This window comes from Vicugna pacos, chromosome 6 (assembly GCF_048564905.1).
Source record: "Vicugna pacos chromosome 6, VicPac4, whole genome shotgun sequence".
NCBI classification, from domain to species: domain Eukaryota; kingdom Metazoa; phylum Chordata; class Mammalia; order Artiodactyla; family Camelidae; genus Vicugna; species Vicugna pacos.
Window position 1 is genome coordinate 95,017,617 of NC_132992.1, and position 27,537 is coordinate 95,045,153.

At 56.2% G+C, this 27,537-nt stretch overlaps 2 protein-coding genes and 2 long non-coding RNA genes across 6 annotated transcripts; 3 read left to right on the forward strand and 1 right to left on the reverse strand.

Annotated features, from left to right (window-relative positions):
- The first annotated feature begins 1,183 nt into the window (after positions 1-1,183).
- CLBA1 (clathrin binding box of aftiphilin containing 1) lies at positions 1,184-6,987 on the forward strand. The gene is made up of 6 exons (XM_072963867.1): positions 1,184-1,326; positions 1,763-2,380; positions 3,431-3,576; positions 4,832-4,961; positions 6,048-6,161; positions 6,816-6,987. The coding sequence occupies exons 2-6, from the start codon at positions 1,886-1,888 to the stop codon at positions 6,978-6,980; spliced, it is 1,050 nt and encodes a 349-aa protein (XP_072819968.1). The 5' UTR covers positions 1,184-1,326; positions 1,763-1,885; the 3' UTR covers positions 6,981-6,987.
- A 4,666-nt stretch (positions 6,988-11,653) lies between these two features.
- Positions 11,654-20,373, reverse strand: CDCA4 (cell division cycle associated 4). Of its 2 annotated transcripts, none has more exons than XM_031674876.2 (2): positions 20,314-20,373; positions 11,654-13,631 (listed from the first exon to the last, which is right to left on the reverse strand). In XM_031674876.2, the coding sequence occupies exon 2, from the start codon at positions 13,622-13,624 to the stop codon at positions 12,986-12,988; it is 639 nt and encodes a 212-aa protein (XP_031530736.1). In that variant the 5' UTR covers positions 13,625-13,631; positions 20,314-20,373; the 3' UTR covers positions 11,654-12,985. The 2 variants fall into 2 exon arrangements, with proteins under 2 accessions (XP_031530736.1, XP_015105555.1); XM_015250069.3 differs by lacking the exon at positions 20,314-20,373 and adding an exon at positions 19,953-20,218.
- A 392-nt stretch (positions 20,374-20,765) lies between these two features.
- Positions 20,766-23,755, forward strand: LOC140697028 (uncharacterized). The gene is made up of 3 exons (XR_012073861.1): positions 20,766-21,152; positions 21,418-23,149; positions 23,501-23,755. It is a non-coding gene; the product is annotated as an uncharacterized lncRNA (long non-coding RNA).
- Positions 23,756-24,504: 749 nt separating this feature from the next.
- Positions 24,505-27,082, forward strand: LOC140697029 (uncharacterized). 2 transcript variants are annotated; one of them, XR_012073862.1, is made up of 2 exons: positions 24,505-26,685; positions 26,787-27,082. It is a non-coding gene; the product is annotated as an uncharacterized lncRNA (long non-coding RNA). The 2 variants fall into 2 exon arrangements; XR_012073863.1 differs by having other exon boundaries at positions 26,790-27,082.
- Positions 27,083-27,537: the final 455 nt, after the last annotated feature.

Consider the following 27,537-nt stretch of genomic DNA (forward strand, 5'->3'; position numbering starts at 1 on the left):
AACAACCCTTCTCGCTCAGGCCTTTGAGCCTGGGCCTCAGTTTGCTCACCTGTACATGAGGACGACATGCCTCCTACCCCTTCCCAGCTGCCTGGACCGTGAGGATGGCCAGGACAGTGGATGGGGTGGGGGTGGGGGTCCAAGCAACGGGTGGACAGCAGGGGACTGCTTTCCCTGGGTGACGTCGAGGCAGGAGAGAGCCAGTGTCTGGTCACCTTCCTGCAGGGTCATCCTGGTGTCTGCTCAGCGCTGGGCAGTCTGACTGCATCGCTCAAAACACTGCATTGCTGGTGGTTGTGCCCCTCAGGAAGCGGGGAAGGGAGGAAGATGGCTGAGGTCCAGGCTTCAGAGAATGATCTCATTTGGTAATTTTTTAAATGGAAATTTTCAGTAGCTTGGCTGAGAGGGACTAGGGAGAGTGCAGGTGACTCATGCAAACACGACAGGGCCCAGGCAGGTCCCAGGAAGATTCCAGGGACAAGGTGTGGATCAGAGCTTCAGCCATGGCCTGATGGCCACATCTGAGGAGGGCTGATTCCATGAGACTGGGATGGGGAGATGGGGAAAGGCCTGGAATGCCCCGGGAAGGGCAATGGCAGGAGGCAAGGCTGGCCCATTGGTGCCCCTTGCCCTGGGGCCCAGCCTGGCCCTGCTCTGCCTTGGGGCTGGCTGGTGACCAGGTCGAGAATCGGGGCGGGGGCTACATGGGATCCGAGAGGGAGGGGTTGCGACCCTCTCCTGCCCGCAGGCAGCGGACCCTCATCCGCCTACACTTGGAAGGACTAGCTTCTGGAGATTCAGGATTTGCAAGACAGACGGCCCTCGTGGAGAAGACATCACACGGCTACACAGGCGCCCCCGACCACCACCACTGCAGCGGGACAGCGGCACGAGAGGGCGGCCAGGGAGGCCAGGGTCGGAGGGCAGCAGCTGGCCGCGGGTCATCGGGGTGTAGCGGTGTCGACGGAGGGGGCAGCAGGCGCCCGCTCACCCCCGGCCCGGGGCCGTGTAAGACGTGCGCTGCACGTTGGGCAGTGGCACGGGGGGCTCGTTTAATGAAACACGAGCCTCTCTTCGCGCAGCGGCTGAAGCGCCGGAACTAATAATGCTCCGCTCTTTCCAGGCACCCGGGTTCTCCAGGCTCCGCTGCAGCAGGGGCGGGGCCTGGCGCTGTCACGCCCCCGCGGCGCCGGCGTGCTGACGTCAGGGCGGCGAGCGCCGGAAGCGGGGCTGGCTCGCGTCGTTGCCAGGCAACGTGCCGGCGCTGGCCGAGGGGACGCGGGGCAGCTGCTTGCACACGGGGGCCGAGGTGGCGACGCGGCCGAGGTGGGTGCCGGCCGGAGCCGGACGCCGGGGTCCCAGCGCGCCGGGGTTGCGAGTCCTCCTCTCCAGAGCCCAGGCCAGGCCCAAGCGGGGGGACCTCAGCGGCCGCCTCGGACCTTAGTCCGCCCCGCAAAGGGTCTCCCCGAGCCCCCGACCCAACTCTCAGGGACCCCGGGGCGCCGCCCTCCCGCGGGCGCCGCGACTCTCCCCGACTCTGCCAGACTGGGCGCCGCAGACCCCTGCCCACCGCGGCCCAGGCAGGACCCCGCAGCTCGTCCACCTTCCCAGGCCATGCTGACCCCCAGCACCTCGTTGGTCTCTAGGACACGCCCCTGTGCTGGGCCGTCGCCCAGCGTGTGGAGGAGGAAGCTGGGCAGCGGCTCCCGTCACTTTCCCCTGGGTGATCAGATTGTGTACGTGATTTGTGTCCGTTCCACAGCGACTTTGCTCCCACACCGGGCCGTCAGTACTCCTGAGGAAGCCGCCGGCAGCCGCTGAGCACTGGGGAGCAGGCGACCGCCGGGCCTGTCCAGCCCTGGGCAGCTCCGGCACAGCAGGGTCTATGTCTCCTGAGCGTCTTCCCAGCGGGTCTGTGCGGACCTGGCGGCACCGACACACAAGGCCAACAGGAGCTGGGGGGGCAGCTGGCCAGATGCCCCCTCTCTGCGCGTTTTTGAGTGAACTGGCAGAGGAAGCAGGGGAGGCTTCTAAAGACAGCGGTGCAAGCCCGGCACCTGGGAGGCCGAGCGGTGACGCTGTGCCGTGGGCGAAGACCCGCTCCCTCCTTCCCTCCTCGGGCGGGGCCGCCAGGATCTCTGGGCGTGGCAGTGCCGGTGGCCCAGACCCAGGGGAACGCAGCGGTGCCTGGGGGGAGTTTGAAGGCTTCAGGGAGTCCTCGGCCAAGTCTGAACAATTCTCTCGGTCCTTTGAGCTCCCAGAGAGGCCCGCAGAGACTCAGCTGCCTAGAACCACTTCTGCCCCAAAGGAGTATGGTTCTCGCCAGCCTCACCAGGGTGGACCTTGGGCGACGGGAACCGCCACCATCTCACCTTCTGAGGTATTTCTAAAGTACTCATCTTCACCATGTTGCAAAGGAAGTGTTTTATATGCCGAAAGGCCCGTGGACCTCAGGCTCTCGTGGGCTGGCCAGGGAGGGGGTCTGCTGCTCTCTAGGCCTTGGTCGTGGGCCACATGGCTGGCTGTCCTGTCCTCCTAAGCCAGAGATGGATTGCCCCAGGGGGCAACACGGGAGCTGGGCGCCTTCTGTGCTCACTCCTCCCGGGTCTGGCCACATCTGCCTCCTGCCTCCACCTTCCCATCTGCCCATCAACCAGGCTGTGCTCTCCTGGCCCAGTTCAGGGCATGTGGGTGAAGTGCATTTTGTCGGAGTCATTAATCTATTTAATTGGAAAGCCCCACCAAGGGCCACATTTCAGTGTGTGTTTAGTGACCAGGTGCTGGAGACAGCCTGGAGAGCCCAGGACTCAGCCCCCTTTCTCTGCCCTAACCTCCAGGACAGGACTGTCTTCCAACTCAATTAATATATCAGGGAACAATCTGATCATAATGTGAACTTTGCAGGAAACACCAGGTAAATGCACCTGCTGAATGGAGGCCCGTGCAAGTACATACACCACACACACTCCCACTTCTCCCAGCCCACCTAGGTGTGCCTTACCGCTCCTCATGGGGGTTAGGGTCCCCACCCTGACCGCAGACAGCCCACCTTCCAGCACTTCCTACCCACTCACAACCTGCGCACTTCAGGTCTTTTTCTGGGAAATGCTGTTTATTGGAGGAGGGGTGGGTTTCTCCCTCAACACATGAGAAGACTGCTCACGTTTTTGCTGGGAGCCTCTCTTTTCCCATGTGTCACTGATGAAGTTCATCAGTTGTGTCCTAACTGCACTCTCCCCACACACTCTGTGGTCTTCGTTGCATGATTCTGCCTCAAGCAGGGATTGTTAGGCAGGAACACGTCATGTCATAATAGCAGTAACGGTATCATCATTTACAAATCTCATTTGTACCCAAATTATATATTTGGAATAAGGTGACATAACTTATGTATTTCTCCTGACTTTGGTATTTTTTTTCTTTTTTTCAGCTCCTTCTCAGCTATGAGAACATTTTTAAGTTTGCTTTTCAAGAAGTGCCCATCCAGCAGGTAACTGAAGCTGTTTCCACCTTAGACGGTTTCTTAGAAGCAAGCAAGGAAGAAGCACCTGGCCTTGAACCTGTGCAGACACTGTGGTAATGAACTTAAGCAGGAGCTAATATTTCTCCCAGCCGCTCAGCAGTAACACTTTTGGTCGAAATGGTGGATGCGGGGGTCTTTTGTTTTTACCTCTGTGGAGTGTTGTCTCTCCTGAAATCCTGCCACCTTTGGTCCCAGGGCCAAAGGACCAGGTAGCCCAGGTTCAGGTTCATGCCCTGCCACAGCCCCTCCCCTCAGGCCCCGCCCCTGCCCCCCTTCCCTAGCCAGTGCCCTGGAGACTTTCTCAGCCAGGGGGATCAGCCCACCTGTGCTCCTGGGGTGCCTGCCAGCCTGACACTCCCTGGCCAGGTCCCTAAGGGAAATCACAGAGGCAGTTGTTTGCAGATGGCCACTTTCTAAGACGCCCTTTTACTGAGCACTGAGAGAACAATCAGTTTAACTCAATTAAGCGATAGCCTGAGACCAGCTGGACCCAGGCCCCAGAGGGAGGGGTGAAGGCGGGTGGGAGCTGGCCTCCCTGCTCCCCTCCCCATGCCCTGCTGAGCAGGCTGAGACCTCGGCAGAGAGCTGTGCGGGCAGACCTCCTGAGCTCTGGCTGGGGTCCAAGCCCACGCCTGCCTAGGGCACACCTGGCAGAGGCCTGGGCACAGAGGCCAGAGCCTGGCCCAGGGGGCTGGCGTGCCCTGTGGACATGCTGCCTCCCCAGGTCACGGTCCAGGCTGGCAGGCCAGCGGCATGAGTCTGGGGCACCCAGAGGTGGTCTTGGTGTTGGGACCGGGCAGACTGGACGATGGGTGACAGGAACACTATGGAGTTACGTGGGGTCTGAAAGTGACTCTACTTGGGGCAACTGTTCCCACTGTAGCTGTCTGTGCACCCGCCCTGCCTTCTCTCCTGGAGGCTGCAGCAGACACTCGTGTTCACTCCTCTGGGCAGTCGTTCTCCTCCCGGTTTTGAGCATCTCTGTGGCACCCAGCATGGCTCTAGGCACTCAAGATCATCAGGGAACAAGACCAGAAAAATATCTGGTCTCACAGAGCTTCTGCCCTTGGAAGAGACACTCAGTGATGAAATGAGCCACTTAGCACTAGGCATGTGCTCTGTGGAGCGGAATCAAGCAGGAAGGAGGGGCGGTGCTGGGTGCTTGCAGGATAGTGGGTGTCTGAATAAATGAGCAGACAAGTGAGATGGCCAGGCTCTGTTCTCAGGACTCTAACAGGCCAGGCGCTCTCGTGCTTCCATTCTGAAGGCTTTCTAGGTTGCCCTATAACGATTGCACCTCTTTTCCAGTTCTGAATCTAGAAAACTCTGGAGAGCTCTTCAGAACGCCAAGACCATTTTGACTTCCCAGTGTCTCTGGAGTGAGTCCCGCTGCCAGGAAAACTTCCTCCTTGTTCTCGGAATTGATGCTGCTCGGAAGGTGAAGTGACATAGGTGGAGGTGGCTGGGAGTCTCCTAGGGGTCGGCTGGACTTCACAGCAACTTTCCAGCCACCCTGTGGCCACAGCACATCTCAGGGTCCCCCACCAGGACGAGGGTGGGTGGGCCTTGCTGCCAGGAAGCTCTGCTAGTGGGGAAAACGTGCAGGTTTGTAGAGGGGCACACCTGCCCAGGACCCTGACTTTCTCGGGGGTGACTCTGGCAGGGGAGGCAGGGGAGGGGCGAAGCAGAGCGGGTGCCCCTTGTCTGACTCATTACACACCTGCCCTGTGCCAGGCCAACGGGCATCCAAGTGCAGCCCTGCCCTCGGCGCCCGGTGCCAGGGGTGCAGGGCAGAACATGGTGATGTTGCAACGGGCTGCCCAGGAGTAGCCGTGGAGGGTGGATAGAGGATCGCTGTCTGCTGGGGGCTGCGGGGCGCATCTGCGCCACGGGAGCTTCTGCAGGTGGGGGGGGCGTGGGGCCGGGGCTCCAGCGTGAACATGGTCAGGGTCCACAGCAGGTGTAGGCGGAGGTGTGGGGTTAGCTCAGGCAGGTCCTCGGAGGTGGGAGCCGGCAAAGCCAGAGCAAAGACGGGGTGGGAAAGGCTCAGGAAGGCCACGGCAAGGGCCATGGCTGACTAGTCTCCTCGAGACCCAACTTACACGACTCAGGAGTTATCAGAGAACATGTGAGTTGCAAGGAGGGCTGTCTTTCAGTAACCAAGTTGGCAAAGACCTTTTTCCATTTTTAATATTATGGAAACTTTCAGGCATGGGAAATGCAGAAGGGGCCAGCAGGCAGGCCGGGGGAACATGGGCACAGGAGTGGCTGCCAGGGCCACACAGGGCTGGACCCTGACAAGGGCCCCCGGCTGCCGTGTCTTCCTCCCATGGAAACGGGGAGGGGGCGGCAAAGACCTCGGTTGAGAAGGGGCTCTGTGGTGAGGGGTAGGGGCGGGACGGGCTGGCCACCAGTGCTGGCTTACAGGGAGACACACTGAAGGGCCTGGGGTAAAAAGGAAAAATGGGGGAAAAAGCACCCTCTAGCAGCCTTCCTTCCGGCCCACACTGCTTTGCTCCCTCAGAGCCGTTCCACAGGCCAGGGCCACATGCGGGAGGACCCAGACCTCCAGGGGCGCGCAGAGCCCATGGTACGCAGCTGCTGTCTGCCGCGCTGCGGAGCCCTGATCCAGACCCAGGTGAGCTGGTCGGGGCTGAGCCGGGCAGCTAGGAGGGTGGCAGGCCCGGCCCCAGGGCTGGGTGGCCACAGGGTCCGCGCAGCAGCTTTCCTCCGTGGTCTGAAGGCCCTGCTAGACCCGCAAGCACCGCCTGTCAGGGTGGGGCCCAGGCGGCAGGAAGGGGACTGGAAAGGGGCTTTACCAGGCTGAGGAGAAGCCTCCCCGGGAGCAGGGTCTCCCTCCCACCTCCGGACCAGGTGTTGGGGGTGGAGGGCCACGACTAGGCCCAGAGGGGCCTGTCCTCCAGATGCCCAGGATGAGCAGCTCAGCGGGGGTTTGCTCTGGACGCACCCCGACCCTGGGAAAAGATGGGACAGCACACGGTGGTGTGTCCACCACCAGGCTCTGATCTGGAGTGGGGGCCACAGGCCAGGGTCCAGAACCCTTGGGAGGAGGGGGCCGACATGGCCCTGGGGCAGAGTGTGTCCCCCTTGGGGCAGGTGCTTCAGGAGTCACAGCCGTGCACTTCTGTCTGTTGCACCTCCGTGGTGACAACACGTGGGTATAGACCCTGGGGGCCCAGTGGCAGGCGCGGCCACCTCAGGGGACAGACAGGCCGCTGGCATTTCTCGTGGTGCATGTGCTGACCCCTGACCCGTCCTTCCGTCCTGCCAGCTCACAGGGACGCCTGGCAGCAGACAGGGCAGCCTGATCACATACAGCCTCTTCCTGAAGACCCCCTTCCACGGAAACCGGCAGCTCATCACAATTCCACGGAAAAAGAAGATTTTCACTCCACGTAATCTAAAAATGACATTGTTTAACAGTGATGTTTGCTAAAGTGGAAGGACTTTGTATCTTTATGAGGAATTTTTCATTATCTTACGAGTTTGGTTTGGTGCTGGAAACCAGAACTATCTTGTGGCAGGGTGGTCCAGGGACCCACCCTGCCCCCCTGCCTCCCCCCCCCCGGCTCCTGTGGGGCTGAGGCTCTGCTGGACAGGGTGCCCCTTGTCCCTGGGCAGAGCTAGTCCTCACCTGGGCCCCCAGGAGCCCCACCCCAGCCTGAGGAACAGTGGTGGCTCCTGAGTCTGGGGCCCCGACACAGTGAAGGTGCCTGGCCACCTGCCCTGCACCGTCCGGGCAGCCCGTGTTTGGGACTGTCCCCGGAAGCAGCCGTGCAGGGACCTGGAAGGTCCTGCGTGCATTACTACTGCGCTTGTCCCCGGCCCCGGGTTCCAGGGCTGCAGGGCATGAGGTGGGGGGCAGGGCAGGGGGTGCTGTTTCCCCGAAGTGTGTGAGCTTATCCACGCCTGCACCCCCCTTTGCCTGCCTGCCAGCGGGCAAGCTTCCCTGGTCATCGGCTGAGGAAACCCCCTTCCCAGGGCAGAGCCCAGCCGTCGGCACTGACTTGTAAAATTTTATGAAGTAAAACAGCCTGGACGAGCTGTGTTCTTGCTGAATCGCCCGCTCCTTGGGGACTTGGGCTGGAAACCCTGTCCTACCAGCCTGCCAGGCAGCCCTTGTGGTCCCTCGGAGAGGCCTGGGGGTCAGGCGGGCAGGACTGGCACACACACAGAGTGGGGCCCCAGCCGTCACTGTCCCCCCCAAGGCCCCTCGAGGCTGGGAGACCACAGCTCCATCAGTGCAGGCGTCAGTGGCACAGCCGGGACACAGTGGTGACAGCAGATGTCACCTGTCACTTGGGAGGAGGCCCCTAGTGTCACCCTGCACCCCAGCACCCCCCACAGGCCGCCTGTCATGTCAAGGCTTATGTTAAGGGTAACAGATTTTTTTTGGTGCCCTATGTTTGGGAAATCTGTCTTACGCTCTCATCTTCAGCCAGAAAAAAGTGGAAATTTGGAACCTGCTTTTCTGCCGTGCTGCTCCCATCAAGGGCAGCGCCTGCACTGGGGCCCCTGCCGGCAGAGGCCAGCTGGGACGTGCTGTCACTTCCCACCTTTGCTTGAAGTTAGACGTGAAAGCCCAAACGAGGCCACTCGGCCTCCTCCCCCCAAGATTCAAACTTGGATGCCGGCACTTGACTGTCCCCACGGCTGCCCTCCTGCCCTGCTGGCTGTAAGCCATGCCCCCTCCCCAGCGCAGTGTCCAGCAGGACTGTCCCCACAAGAGCCCCAGACTCCGCAGGTCCCAAATCTCAGCTCCATTCCCATCCCCACTGTGCTCCTCCGCTACCCAGTCCTCAAACCAGAAGCCCCGCCCCCCCATCTAATCAGGAACCAAGTCTGGCCCTGAGTCTGTGACCTGTTGTCCAGGCCATCTGCCCCAGGAGGGGACTTTCTGAACCGGGAAAGACGGGCACACAGGTAAGGGCTGACTGGTCACCTCCGATTCAGATGTACAGCGAACAAGAGGCAGTCGCTCCCCCTGACCAGAACAAGCCCAGTCAGCTGCAAGGCCGCAGTTTAAAGTACACAGAGCTGACGACACAAGCAAACTCGAGACACCTGAAGCAAGCAGTGGACGAGGCCATGGCCGCTCTTAGCACCCCTGGCGGAGCAGAGGGAGAGGGCCCAGCCGCAGCAAGCGAGGCTTGGCTCCTCGCTGAGCCAGCAGGGTCCAGTCCTGAGTAGCCCCAGTGGACAGTCCGGGCCTGTCCTCCAGCCCTCCGTCTTCGCTGAGCACTCGGAGTAGATGCCAAGGGCGGGGGGTGAGCTGCAGGAAGTCCCTCCAGGGAAAGGCAGCCTCTCCCAGAAGGGGGCGGGGATAGGAAGTGAGAAGGCCTCTGGCGGGCACTCTGGGGTCCCTGCCACCAAGTCCAGAGGTTGCACAGGGCAGCTGAGTACGCGCTCTGGGAGTATTCTGGGCCCTTAAAGGCTGGGGAAGAGGCGGCAAGAAGACCTGGGACGGAGAGTGGAGAGAACCCTCCAGGGATCTAAAAATGTAAAAACATGGCTCAGGCTCCTCCCCAGAATTTTGCCAACACTCAGACCGCAGGCCCGGCTGCCGCTGCGGTCCCGACACCACCCTCGGAACCGCAGTCTGCAGGCCACGGCGACTCCCACTGCAGGAACCCGGCAGGGCATCACTCACTCTGCTGTTCTGTGCTGAATGCCTGGCACACAGTGAGATGTCACAAGACAGCGACCCACGGTCAGCAGCAGCAGAACCAGAGATTGCCCAAACGGTAACTCGGAGACTGTAAAACAGCCAAGGCAGAAGCAGTGAGGCTCTAGTGAAAAGTGGACAACACAGGAAGAGATGGAAAGTTTCAGCAGAAGCATGGACGTTATGAAAAAGAACAAGATGAAATGCTGGGAATAAAAACTATGGTATCATAAGCAATGATCTTCAGATGGGTTAACAGAAGACCAGACACAGCAGAACAGACCAGCGACCGTGAAGACTGGTCAACAGAAATGCCCAATGGAACACAGAAAACAACAGTCCAAGAGCAGGCGGTCTAACCTACGTGTAACTGGAGCCGCAGAAGCCAGAGCAGAGGGGAGAGAGAGCAGGAGAAATGTTCAGAAGTTTAACAGCTAACAACTTCCCAAAAGTGATGGCAGACTGTAATCCACAGATCCAAGAATCTCATGACCCCACACAGGATGAGTATGAAGGAAGCCCTACCCACGCGTCGTGACTGGGGCGGCCACATGGAGCCACGTATATGACGGCCGTATGCAGGCCTGCACACACGTATGCAACCAGCTTGACCTCACTGACCTTGGCAGAAGACCCGTCTCTTCCTGTGGACGGGGAGCACTTGTGTGCAGCGGGCCACACCCAGAGCCACTCACCAAGGCTCCACTGGCGTCACAGAGGTGGGTTTGGGGACACAGGCCTGTGGGGACCCCAGCCATGATGCAAAAGAGAGCCCGCCTTCCTTGATGCCCCCACACTGGAGGTGTCTGGGGTGACCATGTACATGGAGGCCAACAGACGCCGAGGACCCAGTTGTTGGAGTCTGCCAGCCCAGGAACCAGCCGGGCGGGGTGGGAAGCAACAGACAGCTAGGAGGACACGTGACGATGCTTATTCAGAAACCAGGTGGGGATGAAAATACAACACCAAAGCCGGGAGGAAGCCGGGGAGGCAGTTTAGAGGGAAGTTCACCAAGTCCAGAAAAGGAACAGAGCTGCGATTAACCGCTACCCGACACAGCAGTGTGTGCCCCAGTTTCCTGACTGTGAGCTTTCTAATCTCCTTCTCAGTGACAGTAACTTCGTATCACTCATCGTCCATAAAGATAGCACGATGTATGTTTATTATTGATGGTTCAGAAGTCTTCCAACTTAAGGACTCACCATTGACCAAGAGGTTGTCAGGGCTGGGAACACTTCCAGAATCTCTGTGTGCAGAAGCAGCTGCAAACACGTACCGTGACTCACTGCACACACGTACCGTGACTCACTGCACACAAAGCTTCCCTCACCCGGAGCCCAGATCTGCGCGAAGCTCTGCCAGCCGGCCAGGGGGACGGGAGGGGGCGGGCTGAAGATGGCGGCCACACAACTGCGGCTGGCACTTTCCTTCTGCAAAGTGGACAAAACACCGTGGCCACGCGCACGTGGGAGCTTGGAGGGAGTCCTGCACGTCCATGTTCAAACCCAGCATCAGCAACTGGCCACCTGCCCCTGCTCCTCTCTGGAGATGCTCTGATGCTTCCAGGGGGTCGGTGTCCAGGTGCCCATCGGCCAGCCCGGCTGGGACGGCAGAGAGATCCAGCAGAGCCCCACCTCGCCCCGCCTGGGACTTCTAGACCATCAGCAACACCAGGGGCCCCAGAACGACAGTGGGCAGCTGGGGAAGAACTAGGAAAAGCAAAGCAGGGCAGAGAGGCGGCAGGGCTCAGCCACGCCAGCAGATGGGGCCCTGAAGCCAAAGCCGGGGCACAGGCGCCGCCCACTGCCCGCCCCCGCCCGCGTACCGTGGGCCCTGCCGCTACTCGGCAACCGAGCAAATTCCCTGTAGACAGAAATGCTAGAGACACAAAGCACAGCTTCAGGTGTGCGGCTTATAAAACACACTTGACCCAAGGAGAAAATACCTTTAAATCTGAAAGCAGCACCTCATGGATGCTGCCCGGCCCACGTCTCACCCACAGCTCCCCGCACCGCTGGGGCCCCAGCCCCGGCCCAGATCCAAGGGCCCTGTCCCACACCTGTCCCCCACCGCTGTGCTGGGGAGGGGAGCAGCGTGCCCCTGAAGCCCTGTGCGGTCGGGTAATGAAGACATCCCGGGTGGGGGAGAGCCCAAGTGGTGGGGCGCGTGCCCAGCTTGCACAAGGCCTTGGGTTCAAGCCCCAGTACCTCTGTTAAAAAAAATAAGTAAATAAATAAACCTAATTACCTCCCCCCTCAAGCAAAAAAAACCCCCCCAAAATTAATTAAATATATTTTTTAAAAAATTCATTCCCCTGCCTACCAACACACCCACCTGAAACCCCTTCCCACCCCCACTGGCTCCATTAGATAATCTGGCTGAACTGAACCAGAAAAGCAGATCCACTCAAGGATTTAGACGCGGTAGGTGACTGACAACACATGTCCACTTTGTAGGATAACTTTTTAATAAAATGAGCTGTACATCACTGATACTAAGAAATGCATGAAAGAAAACAACCCTTTCTGGCTAAGGACTAGAGAAGGGAGAAAAAGCATGAGAAATGGGACGCGTGGGGTGGGGGTGGGGAGAGGGCAGTCTTACTTGTAAACCAGCGAGAAAGATCTAGAAGTTGTGGGAGGTCTCAGAGCCCCCGGCAGGGTCACAGGGCGAACGCACTACCCAGCCAGCCCTGCGGTCGACTGCCCTCAAGATCGAGGGGCTGTAACGGACGTGTCCAGATTTCTTTAGTTCTAGACTTAAATTTAGTCTTAAAATTCTGCTCCAGCACCAGTTTTACAGAGCGCACGTGAACATTCTCCAGTCCTGCGGTACACAGACCCGCGCCCGCCCCACCGCGGCCGCCCTGCGCACGGCCCAGCAGCCGGGACAGTCCCGCAGAGGGAGGGCCACGGGGGAGGGCGGCGTCTTCCGGGAGAGGGTCAGCTGTGCTGGGGAAGCCGCATGGGAGGGGCCCCAGGAGCCAGATCCTCAGGATGCAGCGCCCAAGACACCTCAGGGTGGACTACCTGAGCTTTGCCTCCAAAGACACAAACAGGCACTTAGACCCCTCCGAAGTCTGCAGTGATGTCTGACGGGGTTCTGGCTCGCACGGCAGACCTCTAACCACGCGAGGACAGAGGCCCACCGAGCCAGGCCCTCGACCCTGACGGTGCTCTAAGGGGCGCAGCGCATGCGGGGAGGGACCGCCCCCAAGTCCAAAGTGGAAACTGCGATGCCCGTACCCTGCCCACTCGGAGGGCAGCGACACTTGTAAAAAGAACAGTGTTTCTTAGAGCTTAAAAAGATGAAATACACCAACTGCAACTGTTGAGTTGTAAGTTTCTAATGTAGCAGCAGCAAACATTCATAGAAAAATATATTTTTAAGAAAATAGCTAAAAAATCTAAAGTGATAAACGTATAAAAAGCTTAGAAATATATCTTAAGACAAAACATTATCCAAAACATATAAAATGTAATTTTAGAAAATCCACCCAGCTGAAGGTGGACACGGCTGACTGCAGCTGGAGGCGTGCGTCCTCCGCAGAGCTGGAGCAGGACACAGCGACGAGGCCCAGGGACGAGGGCCGACCAGCCTGCAGGAGACTGCTCGGCCCCCCCGGGGTTGGGGGCAGAGGGGGTGGCTGGTCATTCTCTGAAACACAGGCAAACCAGAGCTGACCCTGGCTGCAGGGCAGCGGGCACCACACCCAGGGCTCCAGCTGATTGCACGGCCTGACAACTCCCTCTGTTCTGCACCTCGATGGCCGCGGCTCAAGTCTCCACCAGGATACCCACCACGTGGTCCAGCTCACCCAGGTCCGACTTGCAGCTGGCGCTGGGGGGTGGGGCGGCCATGGTGGCGAGGGCCTCCAGCCCGTCCTGGCCCGACTGAGCGCCGCCCACCACGCCGGTCAGCACGGCGTCCAGGCTGCAGTAGGAGCTGTCCACGTCGGAGAACAGCTCGTCCACGGAGAGGGGGGTGTTACTCTCCAGCGTCTCCAGTATCTGATCGAGGGACTTCTGAAAGCTTCCTCTGTCTTCCAGGGGGCCGTCCCCTTCCCAAATGCTGCTCTGCGGGCCCCTCGGAACCGGTGCTGCTGGGCCGTCTCCCGCCCCATCCCGCGCCGAGCGGCACAGGATGTCCGTGGAGACCAGGCGGTCGAGCGGCACCCGCCCCGTGGTCTGGGGTGCCGCCCCACGCCAGGCCCCATCCTGCGTCATCTCCTCCTGAATCTGCCGGACCGTGTTGGCGATAAGGACAGAGCGGCACAGGCTGGGCTCCGCCAGCGCGTGGCAGAGCTGCAGCTTCACCAGGGACATGTCCAGGAGCGACTGGCGCTGCCGGCTGTAGGAGGGCGCCGCCTCCTCGTCCTCGGTGCACTTCCTCTTTAACCCTCGGGCGAACATCATGCGTGTCCTGTGGAAACCAAGAAACATGCCACTGAGCCCACCCGAGTCCCCACAGACACGGCCCCAGATTCAGTCTCCGACTGCCAGCGGTGGCCTGTGCAGACAGGGGACCTGGGGCGGGGATAGAGCCACAACTCTGGGTGGCCACAGCCACACAGACTCTGCAAAGGTTGTTCCAAAGGACATCGCTAAGCCACAGCACAACTGTCTCCATCAGAAAAGATAAATGGATCAAGAACAGAAGAAATACATTTTAAAGACCTAGACTCAAAAGTGACACCCAATTTCTAAGTGTTGTTGCCTATGAGGGAGGTGTCTGTGTGAAACGAGGTGGCCGGGCACAGCCCGAGGGCCAAAGAGCAGGACAGGCGGCCAGGAGCCTTGTGGTCACCAGTGGTCTGACTTTGCTGCAAAGCCACTCGGTCCTGGTCACCGACAGCCACTTCTGCACATCAGACACCGGACACTCAATGCTTTCACAAGCTCTCCCAGACTGCGGAGCGCCCTCCTGAAAAGCTGTGCCCCAGAAGCCACAGGGGAGACACACTGGACATGCAGGGCGTCTGCAGGGTGCTGGCGGAGCAACCTGGGCCCCGCAGGCTGCTTTCCACCTGCCAGTCCCAGTGCTCTGCTGGGCGCAGGTGCGCACAGCCAGGGCCTCCGAGGCCACATGTCCCCTTCAAGTTCCCCGCTCTGGGAAAGGAGGGGTTTCTGGAAGGTCGCAGGGCAGGGGCAGGGTCCTCCCCAGGGCTTGGGGCCTTCTACGGCCACCCCAGGTAGCATCCCTCGGGGCAGGATGAAGATGCTGGTTCCTGGGCCTCAGCCAGACCGTCAGGGGCTCTGGGGGGCCCAGCTGGACGCCGCAGGCTCTCTGTGCCACCACCTGAGAGGCAGAAACACAAGGAAGCTGTTCTTCCCAACAGCCTCTAAGCTGGAGGCCTCTGCGTAACTAAAACGCGGAGCAGGAAGGGGCAGGGCCCCACCTACCCCGCGACGCCTGGCTGGGCCCTGCCACACCACGGGCTCTCTGTCAAGGTCCACACCTGCTGGAACAGTACGCTGTGATGCATGAGTTTCCTCTCTTCTCAAGTCCGTAAAGTAGCTAAATACTTTTATTTCAAATAATTCATTTGAGTTGGGGTTAGAATCTTTAAAATGTGCAATCTGAAAAATTTTCCTTCTTTTTAAAAGGCAGTCCTGCGGCTCCCAGTGACTGCCGCTGGCCTGTTACCGTGGTGTGCTGGGCGCCAACATCACAGGGCTGTGCGGCGAAGAGGGAACGCGCCGCTGCCCCCGCCGCCCTGCAGGCCCGCCAGCCTGACCCTAAGACAGACAGAAAGAGGCCCCCAACCTCCAAGTCTCCCCTCGGTGCTGTAGCTCTCACCCGCTGTGTGTTAAACATTTAAGAACTTAAATTAAGTGACTTCTTGGGCATTTATCCCAGAGAAAGGAAAACCAATGCTCATGCAAAAACATGTACAAGAAAGCTCACAGCCGCTCCACTCACACTAGCCCAACCGGACACCAGGCCCTCCCTGTGTGGCGAGGCTGCCGCTCCAGCGCCAGCACACAGCGCCCGCGCTCAGCGGTAGAGGACTGACCAGTGGCCGGGGCACTCGGGTGGGTCTCAGGACTTACGCTGGACGAGAAAACCAACAGACTGCACGCGGCAGGCTCCACCCCGGTAAGGACGCTAACAGGACAGGCGGGGGGTGAGCCCCAGGGGGTCTCTGGGCGAGGGCGTCCCTCTGCATGGGGGCTGAGGTGGTGCGTCCTGGAAGCTTGGCGTGTGCTCCAGCTGCCCAGAACCACACGCGCGCAAGCGCGCGCACACACACACACAATCGGATCAGCTCTGTGGCCCTTGGAAGCCGATTTCCTGGTGGGGACGGTGTGTCTGGGCACCCAGCGCAGAGCCAGCACTGGGAGGCAGGGCAAGGGTGTACCTCCAGGATGTTCTTACAACTTCCTGTGGGCCTATACCTATTTCCAAATAAAAGTTAGAAAACTAGGTGACCGTAGCTGTTTTCCCTTGAGACAAACTTCCCAGAAAAGTGAATAGGTCTAACTGACCAACACAGCCGCTGAAGCCATCCGGCTCCATCACAACCCCGTGCATGAACACCTGTTTAGCGACTATTTTTAAATGAATGAAAGAAAGAGCTTACCACCAAATCACACAAAAAAAGTATTTCAATCTCTTCTGGTAATAAAGGATTTGAACTTTTTGTCTTGGCTACACATTCAACTTCTACAGTTTTTTCCCCCAATTACTGGTGTGAAAGTCACTGGCTTAAAACTTCTAAGCATCTTGAAAATTAATATAAATTATGTCAAACTATAAAGAGACACCCTGTGTGTGGGGGGACTAAGTTTCAAGGGTTCCTCTGTAGCAAGTCAATCACCACTTGGCTTTTCAACCAAACCTGAAACTCGGACTCTGCAGACTTAATTTAGGGCCCAAACTCCTTCGAAAAACACAATTAAGCCCCAGTTTACGGACAGAGGAGGTGGAGCCGCCCTTCTCGCTGGCAGGTCCGGGCTATGGGAGGTCAGGGAGCCACGTGGGGCTTGGGGGGTGGCAGAGCCCACGGCTGACCCATCACACAGGAAGCTATGTGGGGCTCCCCGGGACCCCACGTCTCTTTCCTCCAGGGGTCCTCAAAAAGCCCAGGGCACAGATTCATGAGGGGTCAACCCAGAGCAAGCCCCTCTCTCCAGAGGCTAAATTCAGAGCCATTGCAGCTCCCACGGCAGCACCGCCAGGAAAGATGCCCAGAGGGCACCCGTGTGACTCTGCTCTGAGACACGGAACAGACACAGGGATGCGGTTGACTGTCCCAGAGCCAACCCATCATGCGCAGGAACCAGCCCAGGAAGCTGCCTGCTCCCCACACGGCAGACCTGCGGGAACTCAGACCTCTATCTCCAGCGACAGCACAGGAAGCCAAACAACCTGTAGCAGTTGCCCCGTGGCCGGCCAGTGTGTGACCAATAACCGACAGCATCCATCATTTTGTCCCTGCATCCGACTTAGGACCAACAGGAGAAAGGCAGGCATGCCCCCAGCCATCACGGGGTGCCTGCATCTCGTCCCACAGCCCCCATCAGGACCCTGCTGCCCTCATCCCTGCCAGCCGGGCAGTGGTGGCTCCCTCTGGAGGCAGCAGTGCCTCTGCTCTTCAAGCCACTCCCCGCAGAGCAGATAATGGGGAGAGAATCAGATAGCGCAAGCAAAGACCCTAGGGAGCCAGTTATGCCAGGCCTTCCTGGTGTTTCCAGGCACATCCTCCTCTGCGTGTTTGCCTGTTGGAGTCACGGCTAGTCCCACCTTCCTTGCTCATCTCATCCTCTATGTCACGTGGAAGTTTACCGTCACTTCTGACAGCGACTGTCCCGCCTACAAACATGGGGGTGGGGGGGGGTGCGCGTGCTGCTGGGGCCAGGGCAGGAGCACTGTCACAGCACGTGGTGAACCCACCAGGCTGCTTCCCAGGAAGGATGAACCAGCTCACCCTCCACTAGTTCCTCTGCCCTGATCTGTTCACCTTTGCTGGGAGCCCCCCTCCCCGCCGCTGCCTCCCTGGACCACACCCCCACTCCACTCCCTCATGGCACTCTGCCAGCTCCAGTCTGTCTCACCACTCTGGATGCAACATTATTTAAGATTTAAAATAAGCGTGCTCGATGGGTGAAGTGGGGGTGTATCTGACAATGGAATACTACTCGGCAACAAAACCCACGAGAGGCAACAACCTGCAACAGTAAATCTCAAAACACCACGTGAACAACAGAAAAACAGGCACCACGCGATGCTACTCACATGAACGTGCAGACAGACCGAGCTAACCCAAGTTGTTGCCACGGAGGAGTTGGGCCTGGAAAGACCGGATGTGTCGAAATCACTGAACAGCACAACTAATGTCTGTTCATTTCATTGCACTAAATATAAACAAAAATGCACAAAAAAACAAGGTGACGGAGGTGGGGGGTTGCCACTACATTCATTTAAATCTAAAACCACTTTAGATGCTGCCTCTGCAGCCACGTCTCACTCAGTATGCCGATCTCACTGGGCCTGCCAGGACAAATACACACTCAAAACCATTCTCAGTCACTCCTTTCCTATGTTCCAAAGCCTGAGCAACCGTTAACTGGTGTGATACTCAACACAAGAAAGTGCTGGCAGACTTATCAGTAGGGGAGGGAGGAGCCCAAGGACAGCGCTGACATGCTGTCACCCAGAGCCTGTTTCAGGGGACGATTCAGGCTGGGCTCAGTGGGTGGCCTCTGAGGGTCCCCCGCCCAGACACCTGTGTTTGGGACGAAGTCAGAAAGGACCCTGAGAGATGCCCAAGGCAGAGGCAGGGACACAGATTCCCCTCCCCTCCAGGCTGGCTTGGCTAAGTCATAGCCCATGACTGTAGCCTGAGGGCACTCAGCCCTTCTAACTCAGGGTGACACGAAGCCCCACAGCTTCCAGACCGTCCTAACTGCGGAGTCCCGAACAAAAATTAGGTTAGTACCCACCTCCATCACCACCGCAATATGCCGGCAGGTCTTGCCGTGTATCTAGCTAAATGCCCACGTCCCTCCAAGTCCTCTTGGTCAGCACGCTCCTCTTGGAGCCTGTCAGTGTCAGCGTTGGCCCCTCTGTCCCTGCACAGCACTGCCCTCAGCCTCCTCCAGACCAAGCGCCGACTGGACAGAGAGGAAAATGAAGGACAGAAAGCCAGGGAGGCGCTGCACCTGCCCACCGAGGGCATCCCCACCCCCTGGGCAAAGGAGACCCCAGTCACAGGGGCCAGGCCACCTCTGCTGCAGCCACTCACACAGTGTGGCCAGCAATCCCGTGAGACCCCCAGATCCAGGCCAGGGATAGACTCATCACCACATACAGCCACTGCCAAGCACCCTTAGGAGTGTCAGGTTTTTAAGGCAAATCCACATGAACACTCTCAGTTTCCGTCTCAAGGTCAGATTTGCTTTGAAATACTCAGCAAGATTCTGAGATCTGCCTCTGAGTCAGGTGTGGGGGTCACCACTTGACTACCATCTGTCCGGACTTTTCATAGGCTAGTGCTAAAAAGTTGATTTCAGCTACATTTGTTACTTGGAGTAAAACACAACCTTTCTTTGCCTGGGAATATGTTCCAATAGCAAGCTGAAGGAAACCTCCCAGCCCTCTTTCTAAGACAAAACCAGCCGCTCTTGTTAAAAAAAAAGGTCTCAACTGATTTTTTATTCTGAATTGCAACGTTAATTGCAAAACATGGTGAAACTTGAAAATAAAGAGCAACTGTAGCAGGAAAGTCATACAACGCAAAACTTAATTTGGTAAGCAGGCAGCATCTGTCTTTCCGTGAACTCAGCCCCGCTCCGCTGTCCGGTGCCAGCAACACACGGCCCTAGGCGGGAAACCCTCTAGTTGGACCACAGCTTTTCCCAGCAAACAGTGACCTGGTAGACGCTTTGCCTGGTGATCCTGTTTTGGGGACAGTACGCTTTGAAAATGTAGAGTTAAGCTTGCCTCTGACTTGCGGAAGCGAAGGTCTGGTACTTTCCCCAGTCAGAGCTCGCTGGCTCCCACATTTGACTGCGGCGGGGAGGGGCAGGTGCGAGGAGGCCACTGAGGACAGTTCCCTTAGCATCCAGGGTCCCAGAATCCTCTTCCCACATCGCACCCCCTTTCCCTGGCTGCCCCGCCCAGGAGCGGGGGAGCAGGCAGGGCACCAGGCTCAGGCCACCCAAGGCTGGTGTCATCTGCTCCTTGATATTCGCTGACCAGCTTAAAGACAAGCTGGCTCTCCTGCAGTGTGGGGAGGGAAACTATTGCAAAACATTCTTAACGTTCCCTTTCAAAACAATTAAAACCAAGACACAAGGGGAAAGAACTCAAACTGAAACTCCCAGGCAGGCAGCCTGCTACAGGGAGGAGGCCCTGCCCTCCAGGGTTCCAGAGAAAGGTGCCCCTGGCCGGGCCATTTCTGGGCACTCTAGTACCAACAAAACCCAGATTTGCTAAAAGGACCTAAGATGAAATCCAAGCGTTCCGCTGCCAACACCCACACCCACCCCTCATTCTACAAGCAGCGCAGATTAGAAAGGACATTTAGAAACAGAGAAAACGGAAGGTTAGGCGGTTAGGTGGGGTGCAGGGTGGGGTGGATGCAAGGACGTGTGGAGGGGTGACAGAGGCGGCAGCCACCGGGCACTCTGGTCAGAGCTGAAATACAAGGCGGCCGGACAGGTGGCTCCGCCAGGGCCCCACAGGTCTCTAAGGGGGGCCTTGGTGGGGACCGGGAGGAGCAGGAGGGCCTGCACTGACCTCTCCCGAGTCAAAGGTCAGAAGACAACGTGGGGCAGCCCAGCAAACCCATCTTCAGTGCTTCTCCTCTTAAGAGCCCCCGATTTGGTCAAAGCCAAGGCGATGTTACTCTCGGACTGCACCGGTGCGGGACAGGCAAGTTCAGGCTGCGGCCGCTCGGGGGGAATCCCAGGTGGAGTGTCGCTCGTCCGGCGGGCGGGGCCGCGGGTCGTCGCGGCAGCGCCCCTCCCCCGACGGCCCCCGCCCCCAGGCGCCCCCTCCCCCTTGGCTGCCCCCAGCCATCCCGGGGGCCCCCGGGGCGGAGGGGCCGGGCCCGCCCCGCGGCCTCACAAAGGCCCGCCGGCCCCGCCGGGACGCTCACCTGGCCGCCCGCCGTCCGCGCCGCCCGCGCCGCCCGCGCCGCCACCGAGGGAGGAGCAGCCGGGGGGAGGGGCGGGGCCGCCGGGGAGGGGCGGGGCCGCTCCGCGCCCACAGAGGGTCCCTGTGGCGTCGGCCGCCCCGCCCGCTGATTGGCCGGGGGCGGGGGCGGGGCCTCCAGTTCAAACCGCGGGCGGGGCCTGGCGCGCGATTTTCCGCGGGGCCGCGTTGGCCGTTGGGCCCGCGCCCTCCGCCGCCCCGCCCTCGCCGGCTCCCAGGTCTCCGCGCGTGGCCCTAGTGCGCCTGCGCCGGGCCTCCCGGAGGCGGGGCGAGGGAGAGGGAGGGGAGGGGGAGGGAGGGGGAGAGGGAGGGGAGGGGGAGGGAGGGGAGAGGGAGGGGAGGCGGAGGGAGAGGGAGGGGAGGGAGAGGGAGGGGAGGGGAGTGTTAGCTCCCACCGCTCTCCCCAGCGTCCTGGCCTCGTGGCGCCAAGAAAGCAAGAAGAGAAAGGGGCAAGGGTTTGCAAAGAAGACCTAAAATCTTTATTCCCAGAAGACAAGGTTTTGAACATAGGCGACCCAGAGAATCTCATTTTAGCTGGCTTGGGCTTCATAACAAAATACCTTTAATGGGTGACTTAAGCCGCGGAAACTGAGTTCCTCATCGTCCTGGAGCCTGGACGTCCAAGGTCAAGGTTCTGACGAGCTGTGAGCTCGCTTCCTGACTTGCAGACTGCAGCCTCGTCCTTACGCGGCGTCCGCTGGGCGTGCGAAAGAGAGAAGGACCTTGCCTTTTCTCCCAAAGCTGTGAAATGAAACTCGAATTTTATAGCAAGACAAGAAAAACGTAAGCAAAAGTCTTCTCTGCCCTTTGGCCCTCTCTCCCCTGCTGTGCATTGTGTATCTGCATTCTACATCGACCAAACCTTCCCGGTCAGCAGAACTCCCCCCTCAACTGTGCAGAGCAACTTAAGACGAGCCCTTAAAGATAACATTCCTCCTTGACAAGGAGTCCCCGGCGCTCGGATCTGGGTTATGTGAACTGTTAATAATGCGTCATTTGATGTACAGCCCCGTCTCAAAAAGTTTATCTGTGTCTTGACTTCTAACAGGAGGCACAGTTCCTGGAACTTTCCGAGTTGCTGTTACTCACTCAGGCCCACAGAGGAAGCACCGTCCAGCCCACGCCAAGGAACTGGCGGCGGTTCACGCACCGCTGTGGTCGACGAGGCTCCGCACTAGCCCTGGGACCCGGACTGCAGAGTGATGTATCGGGCGCTGTGCGCTGACGGGGCTCGGGGTCCGAGTGCCCGGACTTCGGGGGGCCTGACCTGGCACTGAGCTCTCGGAAGAGGAGCGTTTTCTCCAGCTGGTGGCAGAAGAGGAGGTCACAGAGTCCCAAGCATGAGAAGGACTGTGGACGCTCCCTACAGCGGGGGCAGCCCTGGCCGACATCTCGAGGAACAGGGACCTCAGGGCACAGCCATGGGACCTGGATTCTGCCACCCGAGGGATCATGCTCAGAAAGGATCCCAGGCACCAGGAGAGAAGGCTGTGTCCTTGATGCGACCATGCTGGACGTCTGACCCACAGACTGTGAGCTAAAAAATGGATGTCGCTTCAAACCACTGCATTTGTTGTGGAAGAAGACCGGGACAACCACCAGGAGAGAAAGCACGGGGAGCAGCCCTTGTCAGTAGGACGCACGGGACTTACCTGACTTGGGGTGGCCTGTGTCTCACACATCTGGACCCATATTCACCCAACCAGCCTCTCCCTGGCCTCCAGATGTAGCACCGGCTCCTCCTCCTCTCCACGGCTCTTGGATGTCGTGAAACAGAACTCCTGCCTCCACCTGAAGATTCCTGCTTCATTCACTGCTCCATCAGCCGCTTGACACTCAGCCAGAACCCCCAGGATCCTCCTGAATCCTCTTTTCTGGGACCCACCCCTAGTCTGCCCACCAGTTCAGCCTTTGAATTGATCCAGACCCTGCCCACCTCTGGCCCCTCCGCTGCTGCCACCTCCTTCGGCCTTGGCAGCTCTTGTTTGACTATCTTTTCAGGGCTGTTGTCAGCAGATCACCATGAACAAAGAGGGTCTCTCCCCTAATGAAGGGCAGGTCTTTGCTGTCCAACATGAGCAGGGATGGGCAGGTTTACCAGCCATCCCTTGAAAAGACTGGTGTTTCCCGGCCCAGGGTTCCTTAGCCATGTGCATGACACCTGAGCACTCCTCATGAGCCAATGGGGCTTGGGTGCAAGGGGCACCGCTGCAAACAGAGTGCCCACTACCCCATGAGAATTAACTCCTTTGTCTTGGGTGTTTGGCCACATCCAGGACATGGGCAGGCCCACTTGCTGGCTGCAAGCAGGGGGATGTCTCAGACCCTTCAGGTCTTGTCGCTAAGCCTCTTCCCTCCATCCCCCCCCTTTCATGGGGACCAGCTGTTGGCCTGTCAGGGGAGCAAATAAGCAGATATGTGAGTAAGTGATGAAGAAGGCTAGGTTTCTCACTGTCAAAGGGAGTTGCAAGAAAGGAAAGGGAGTGGGTTAGACCAACTCCTGGGCTGGACTGAAGTTGGAGGTAGCCATGCAAATTCACAGTTTAAGGCAGAAAGACACTGACAGGGATGCAGACGTGTGTCTGCACTTATGTATGTAGAGACATACATGTATTTTCCAGCTCTAGAAATCATGCTAGCCTGGTAGCAATGAGCATCCCTGGGGCCCAGATCTTGGTTTCTAACCACCACTTTCCACCTGAAAGGAACCATGGGTTCTTGGAGAAAAGGCAGAACCTAGGGCTGAAGCAGAGTAAATTCAGCAAATACTGTACCAAAAAGTAAGTGTCAACTTTAATAATATAATAGCCAGTTACTTCACTAGCAAAGATGAGTTTATTCAGAAATAGCAGAGGAATTGCAATCCAGGATATGCAAACTATGGTGGACTCCAGGCAGCTCCACAGAACAAAGGAGGGGATGTAAGAGCAGAAATCTGACGAACACAGCTAACAAAGCGGCTTCCCTGATGCCAAGGCTGTGTGCTGCCGTCAGCTGATTCATTTTGGCACACCTTGTTTTTCTTTTTGTTTACTCGCTCTATTGCTTTGCTAAAATAGCCCCTAACCTTCCCTATACATTCTTTTATCCCAAATAGCTTATTTTTTTTTAACCCAGATGCTGTTTTTCAGAAAGAAAGTCCCAAGTTGATCACCTCAGAAGAATCGACAGACCCTGTTTTCAGTGACACCAGATGAACTTATCAAGCCTAAGAAGAACACAGCACCACAAACTGCCCCTGGTTGCTGCTACTCTTCTGCTCCATCCAGTTTTCTATAAAACCTCAAGACCCCAACCCCAAGATGGATTCACAGTGTCTAAGGAGCTAGCCTGCTGGGACTCCCCCTTGCCTGGCAAAACAATAAAGCCATTCATTTCTGATTCTCCCAAAACTCTGTCTCTGAGCCTGAATTCGTCTTTCAGGGCACAGAGACCAGTTTCTTGGAAAAGGAGGGGAGTTGGGAGAGGCTGTGATAAGCAAAGAGTCCCTTGGAGGAGCTGGGAGTCCAGCATATGGAGGCTTCTCATTGGCTAGGCTGGACAGTCTCTGATGGGCTGGGCTGTCAGGGGTGGAGCATTTCCTTCTTCCCGTTACAGAGTAAGTACTTTCTGTGGGAGATGAAGGTGCCTGTCTCTTTCTGTTTGGGGTAACTGAAGATGCAAGGTGGGCATGAGAGCGCCCCCTACACGTCTGTCCTGGTACTGCTTCAGCTGAGGTTTAATTCATTCCTCATTTCCCCCTTTTGACCAAGATCTTTCCTTGGAAGCATCACTGATCTAGAGTCAGAATCTCCGTGTGCAGTGGTGCCAGGATGGATCCTCCCCAGTTGTCAAGTCCCAGGTTGGAGGGAAGACACATGAATCAGAGACTTCACAAGGCCTTATCTGAGTAACAAGGGTTAGTCCACAGTACTTGATGGGGCCCTTCCAATGAGGCTGGAGAGAATCCTTTTGGAGGTGCCTTTTCCAGGACACAAAATCCCCAGGCTGTAGAGAGTGATGTTTGTTTTCGTCTCCTGGGAATGCACTGCAAAAAGAGTGTTCTACCAGAGCCTGGCTATTTTTAATAGATGTAATTAGGCCTTTACAGTATTAAAGTTTGTCTGCCTTATCAGCTCTGGATCAAAGGAAGCAGGATCCAGGTGCACTGGGCATCCTGTTACAAAGAACAGAGACTCCCATCAAACCTATGCAAGTGCACACATCGTCACGACAACAAGGGCATTTAATCAGAACTTCAGAACTTTCGGAGGAGCAGGTAGGGAGAGAAAGATGAATGGTTCATCCTTGGTTGAGAAGATACACTTTTCTAAATTCCCTAAGTTATAGATAGTTTAAAGGAGAGGAGCAAAGGGGGTCCTTTACATCTGGGAGACAAAACATTAAGGCAATCAGTTTTCCATTAGAGTTTTAGAAATTCTTACCCAATCAGTTCAGTGTTATGATCTTAAAGTTATCAAAAACTTGTATTCCAGAGTACCTGTCAGAGATCTTTCCATGAATTTCTCTGAGATTAAAGTTAATTTTAGTATAAAGCAATAACAGCCTATAAATGACAAGAAGACTTGAAAATGCTTATTATCAAAGATTTTGGTAAAAGTTCATTATTATGGAATTGACAATGAAAACCTGCATATTTCGGTGATACACTTTTAAATTATGACTGATAACATTATATCAGGACATCTCAGAACTTCAGGAATTTCATACAACCTTGGAATAGTTATATTAGCATATACCTACACAATATAAGGTAAAAAGATTTAGTATTCCTTCTTATTTGACAAGCATCTGATGATATTTAACATACCAAATAAGCCTGCTTAGTTTAACATTTTACCAGGTGAGAGACAAATCCTTTGAGATATTCCAGGGGCCCTCTGGAAGAACCCAGAGTTAGTTCAAGGTCAGAAAGACTTCATTTAGAACCCAATTTGGGGATTTGTCAAAAATCTCAAAAGGTTTTGGACATTTGGCTGGATAGGACTACAAACCACTAAGAAATGATAATTATCAATCTGGCCAAAGTAATGAGACAACAAGCACAAAAGGTTACACAGGCTTAAGCAAATGTCACCCTCCCGACACTGCGAGGCTCTTAACTTCTTAAGTAATCAAGGCTCTGACCAAGGCAGCCACAGCGCCAGCGGGACTGGCTCAGCAAACCTTGGCCTTTTAGCAAATGAAAGACACTTCGTTTTAGTTTTACGTAAGTGCAGTACTGATTTTAAAGTTTATTTTTAATACGCTTTTAACAGTAATTCAACCTTAGCCAGCTTGACTGCACATAAAGTTCCTGTTTTCAAAGATTCCTTTTCCACGAACCTACAACTTAATATTTTCATCCAGCTTTCGTCCTGTCTTTTCTCTTTCCTAGTCTGAAACAACCAGCTTCACTTTAGGACAAAATTACTTTCTTTCCCTCAACAAAATTAATTCCCATTTCTCATACCTTTCCTCACCAAAACCACACTGCTTTCCTTGTACACAGAGTTGTTTCCCCTTATTATTTCTAGTAGCTGTAAACAATTGTGAATGGTCCAGGACTGGCAGATTTAGGAACACATTGCAGAATTCCTAACAGCACATCATCCTCATGGTGCATTTTCCAATGTGGCATGTTGACCAATAGACCAAAATATCTTTGGTTCCTTTGCAAAGTGGATGAACCTATTTTTAGTAATGTTTTAGTATTTTATCTTATTTAGGAATGATCTAGGCATTTAATGCTTATCCATCATTTAATTTAGCTTAGCAAAACTGTAGGGCTTCAGGTTGCCAAAAAGTTTGGAGGAAGCCATTGAAAAGATTTACCTAGAAACTTCTATCCCGCTCACATCCATTCAGTTCACTTGTTTTCGACAGTCACGTTCAGACCACTCACGAAAATGTTTATATTACCAAGTTATTTTCCTTGCTGATAAATTTATTAGCAAAGATAATATGGACGTGTCTGACCAATAAAGCCAGGTAGGATGACCACTGTATGCCTGCATTGCTCTCAGAGTTGATCACCCCAAAGACATGCCTATTTTACTTAAGCCAACAACTCCCCCAGAATTAATCCCGGATCACGTAAGGATGAAAAGCACATAGGCCAGTCTGTTATGTGTTAATCCATATAAGCGCTTGTTTGTTTTTAAGCCAATTAATTAGAACTCTTTTACAAATAAATTTTAACAGTACCAACCGGAAGTAGAAGAGAAAAATTACACCACACACCTACAACATACATATATATACAGACACGTGGAAATACAGACAGAAGCAAGCAGGGACCTACGGCTCCATCTCCAGTCTTAGGCGCGGCCCAGAAGTAAGCGCAGGCGCAGTCAGACCCAAGCTGCGCCTCGGGCGGGCGGAAGGGTGCTTTCACAGCCGTCCGTGGGGCTGGCTTGTCTTTTATTTTTCTTTCAGAAGCTCCTGCAGACCAGCCAAAGAACGCATTACACTGTCTCCAGAGAGGCTGGGAGTCCTCTCTGTTAAGGGTGCCCCTTACTTACTTAAAACAAAAGTTTCCCCCTTTTGAACAGGAGATGATTTACCAGCAACTGCAGCAAACACACAGAAGCAGAAAGCAGGTTTCCTCCCAGGAGCCTTGGAGTATACCGGTCTATTATGAAAAATCTAGGACAGCTGCTATTTAAATCTTTTCTTCCAGTTGTTACTTGCTCCAGTTAACTTAGAAACAATAATTAAAGGCTTAGCATTTGGGTCCAGTTGTAAAGGGGCAGCTTTTTGCAGAGGAGAGCGTGGGATGGGGTGAGGCTGCTGGCGACCACAAGAAGGCTGCTGGGGGCGCGGTCTGAGACAGGGGGTGGAGTCTGAGACAAAGGGGTGGAGTCTGAGGCAAGGGGCAGGGTCTGAGACAAGTGGCGGGGGTCTGAGACAAAGGGAGGGAGGAAGATGTTCAAGATGGTGCGCAAGACAAAGCAGCTGGGGGAGGGAACACAAGGAGCAAGCACCAGGCTTGGTAAGCCGTTTTGTTCTTTTCTAGTTTTTTGGTGGTTTTGGCCAATTTAGAAATGGTATCTTGCAAAGAGGCGATTTTAGAGTTTTGCGCACATTTGGAAACTCCCAGGTACGAATGAAAATAAACCTACCATTAATTTTACTTAATTTTAGAACCACGGTCCTCCAATGTAATCTTAAGAAAAGAGTTCCGGAA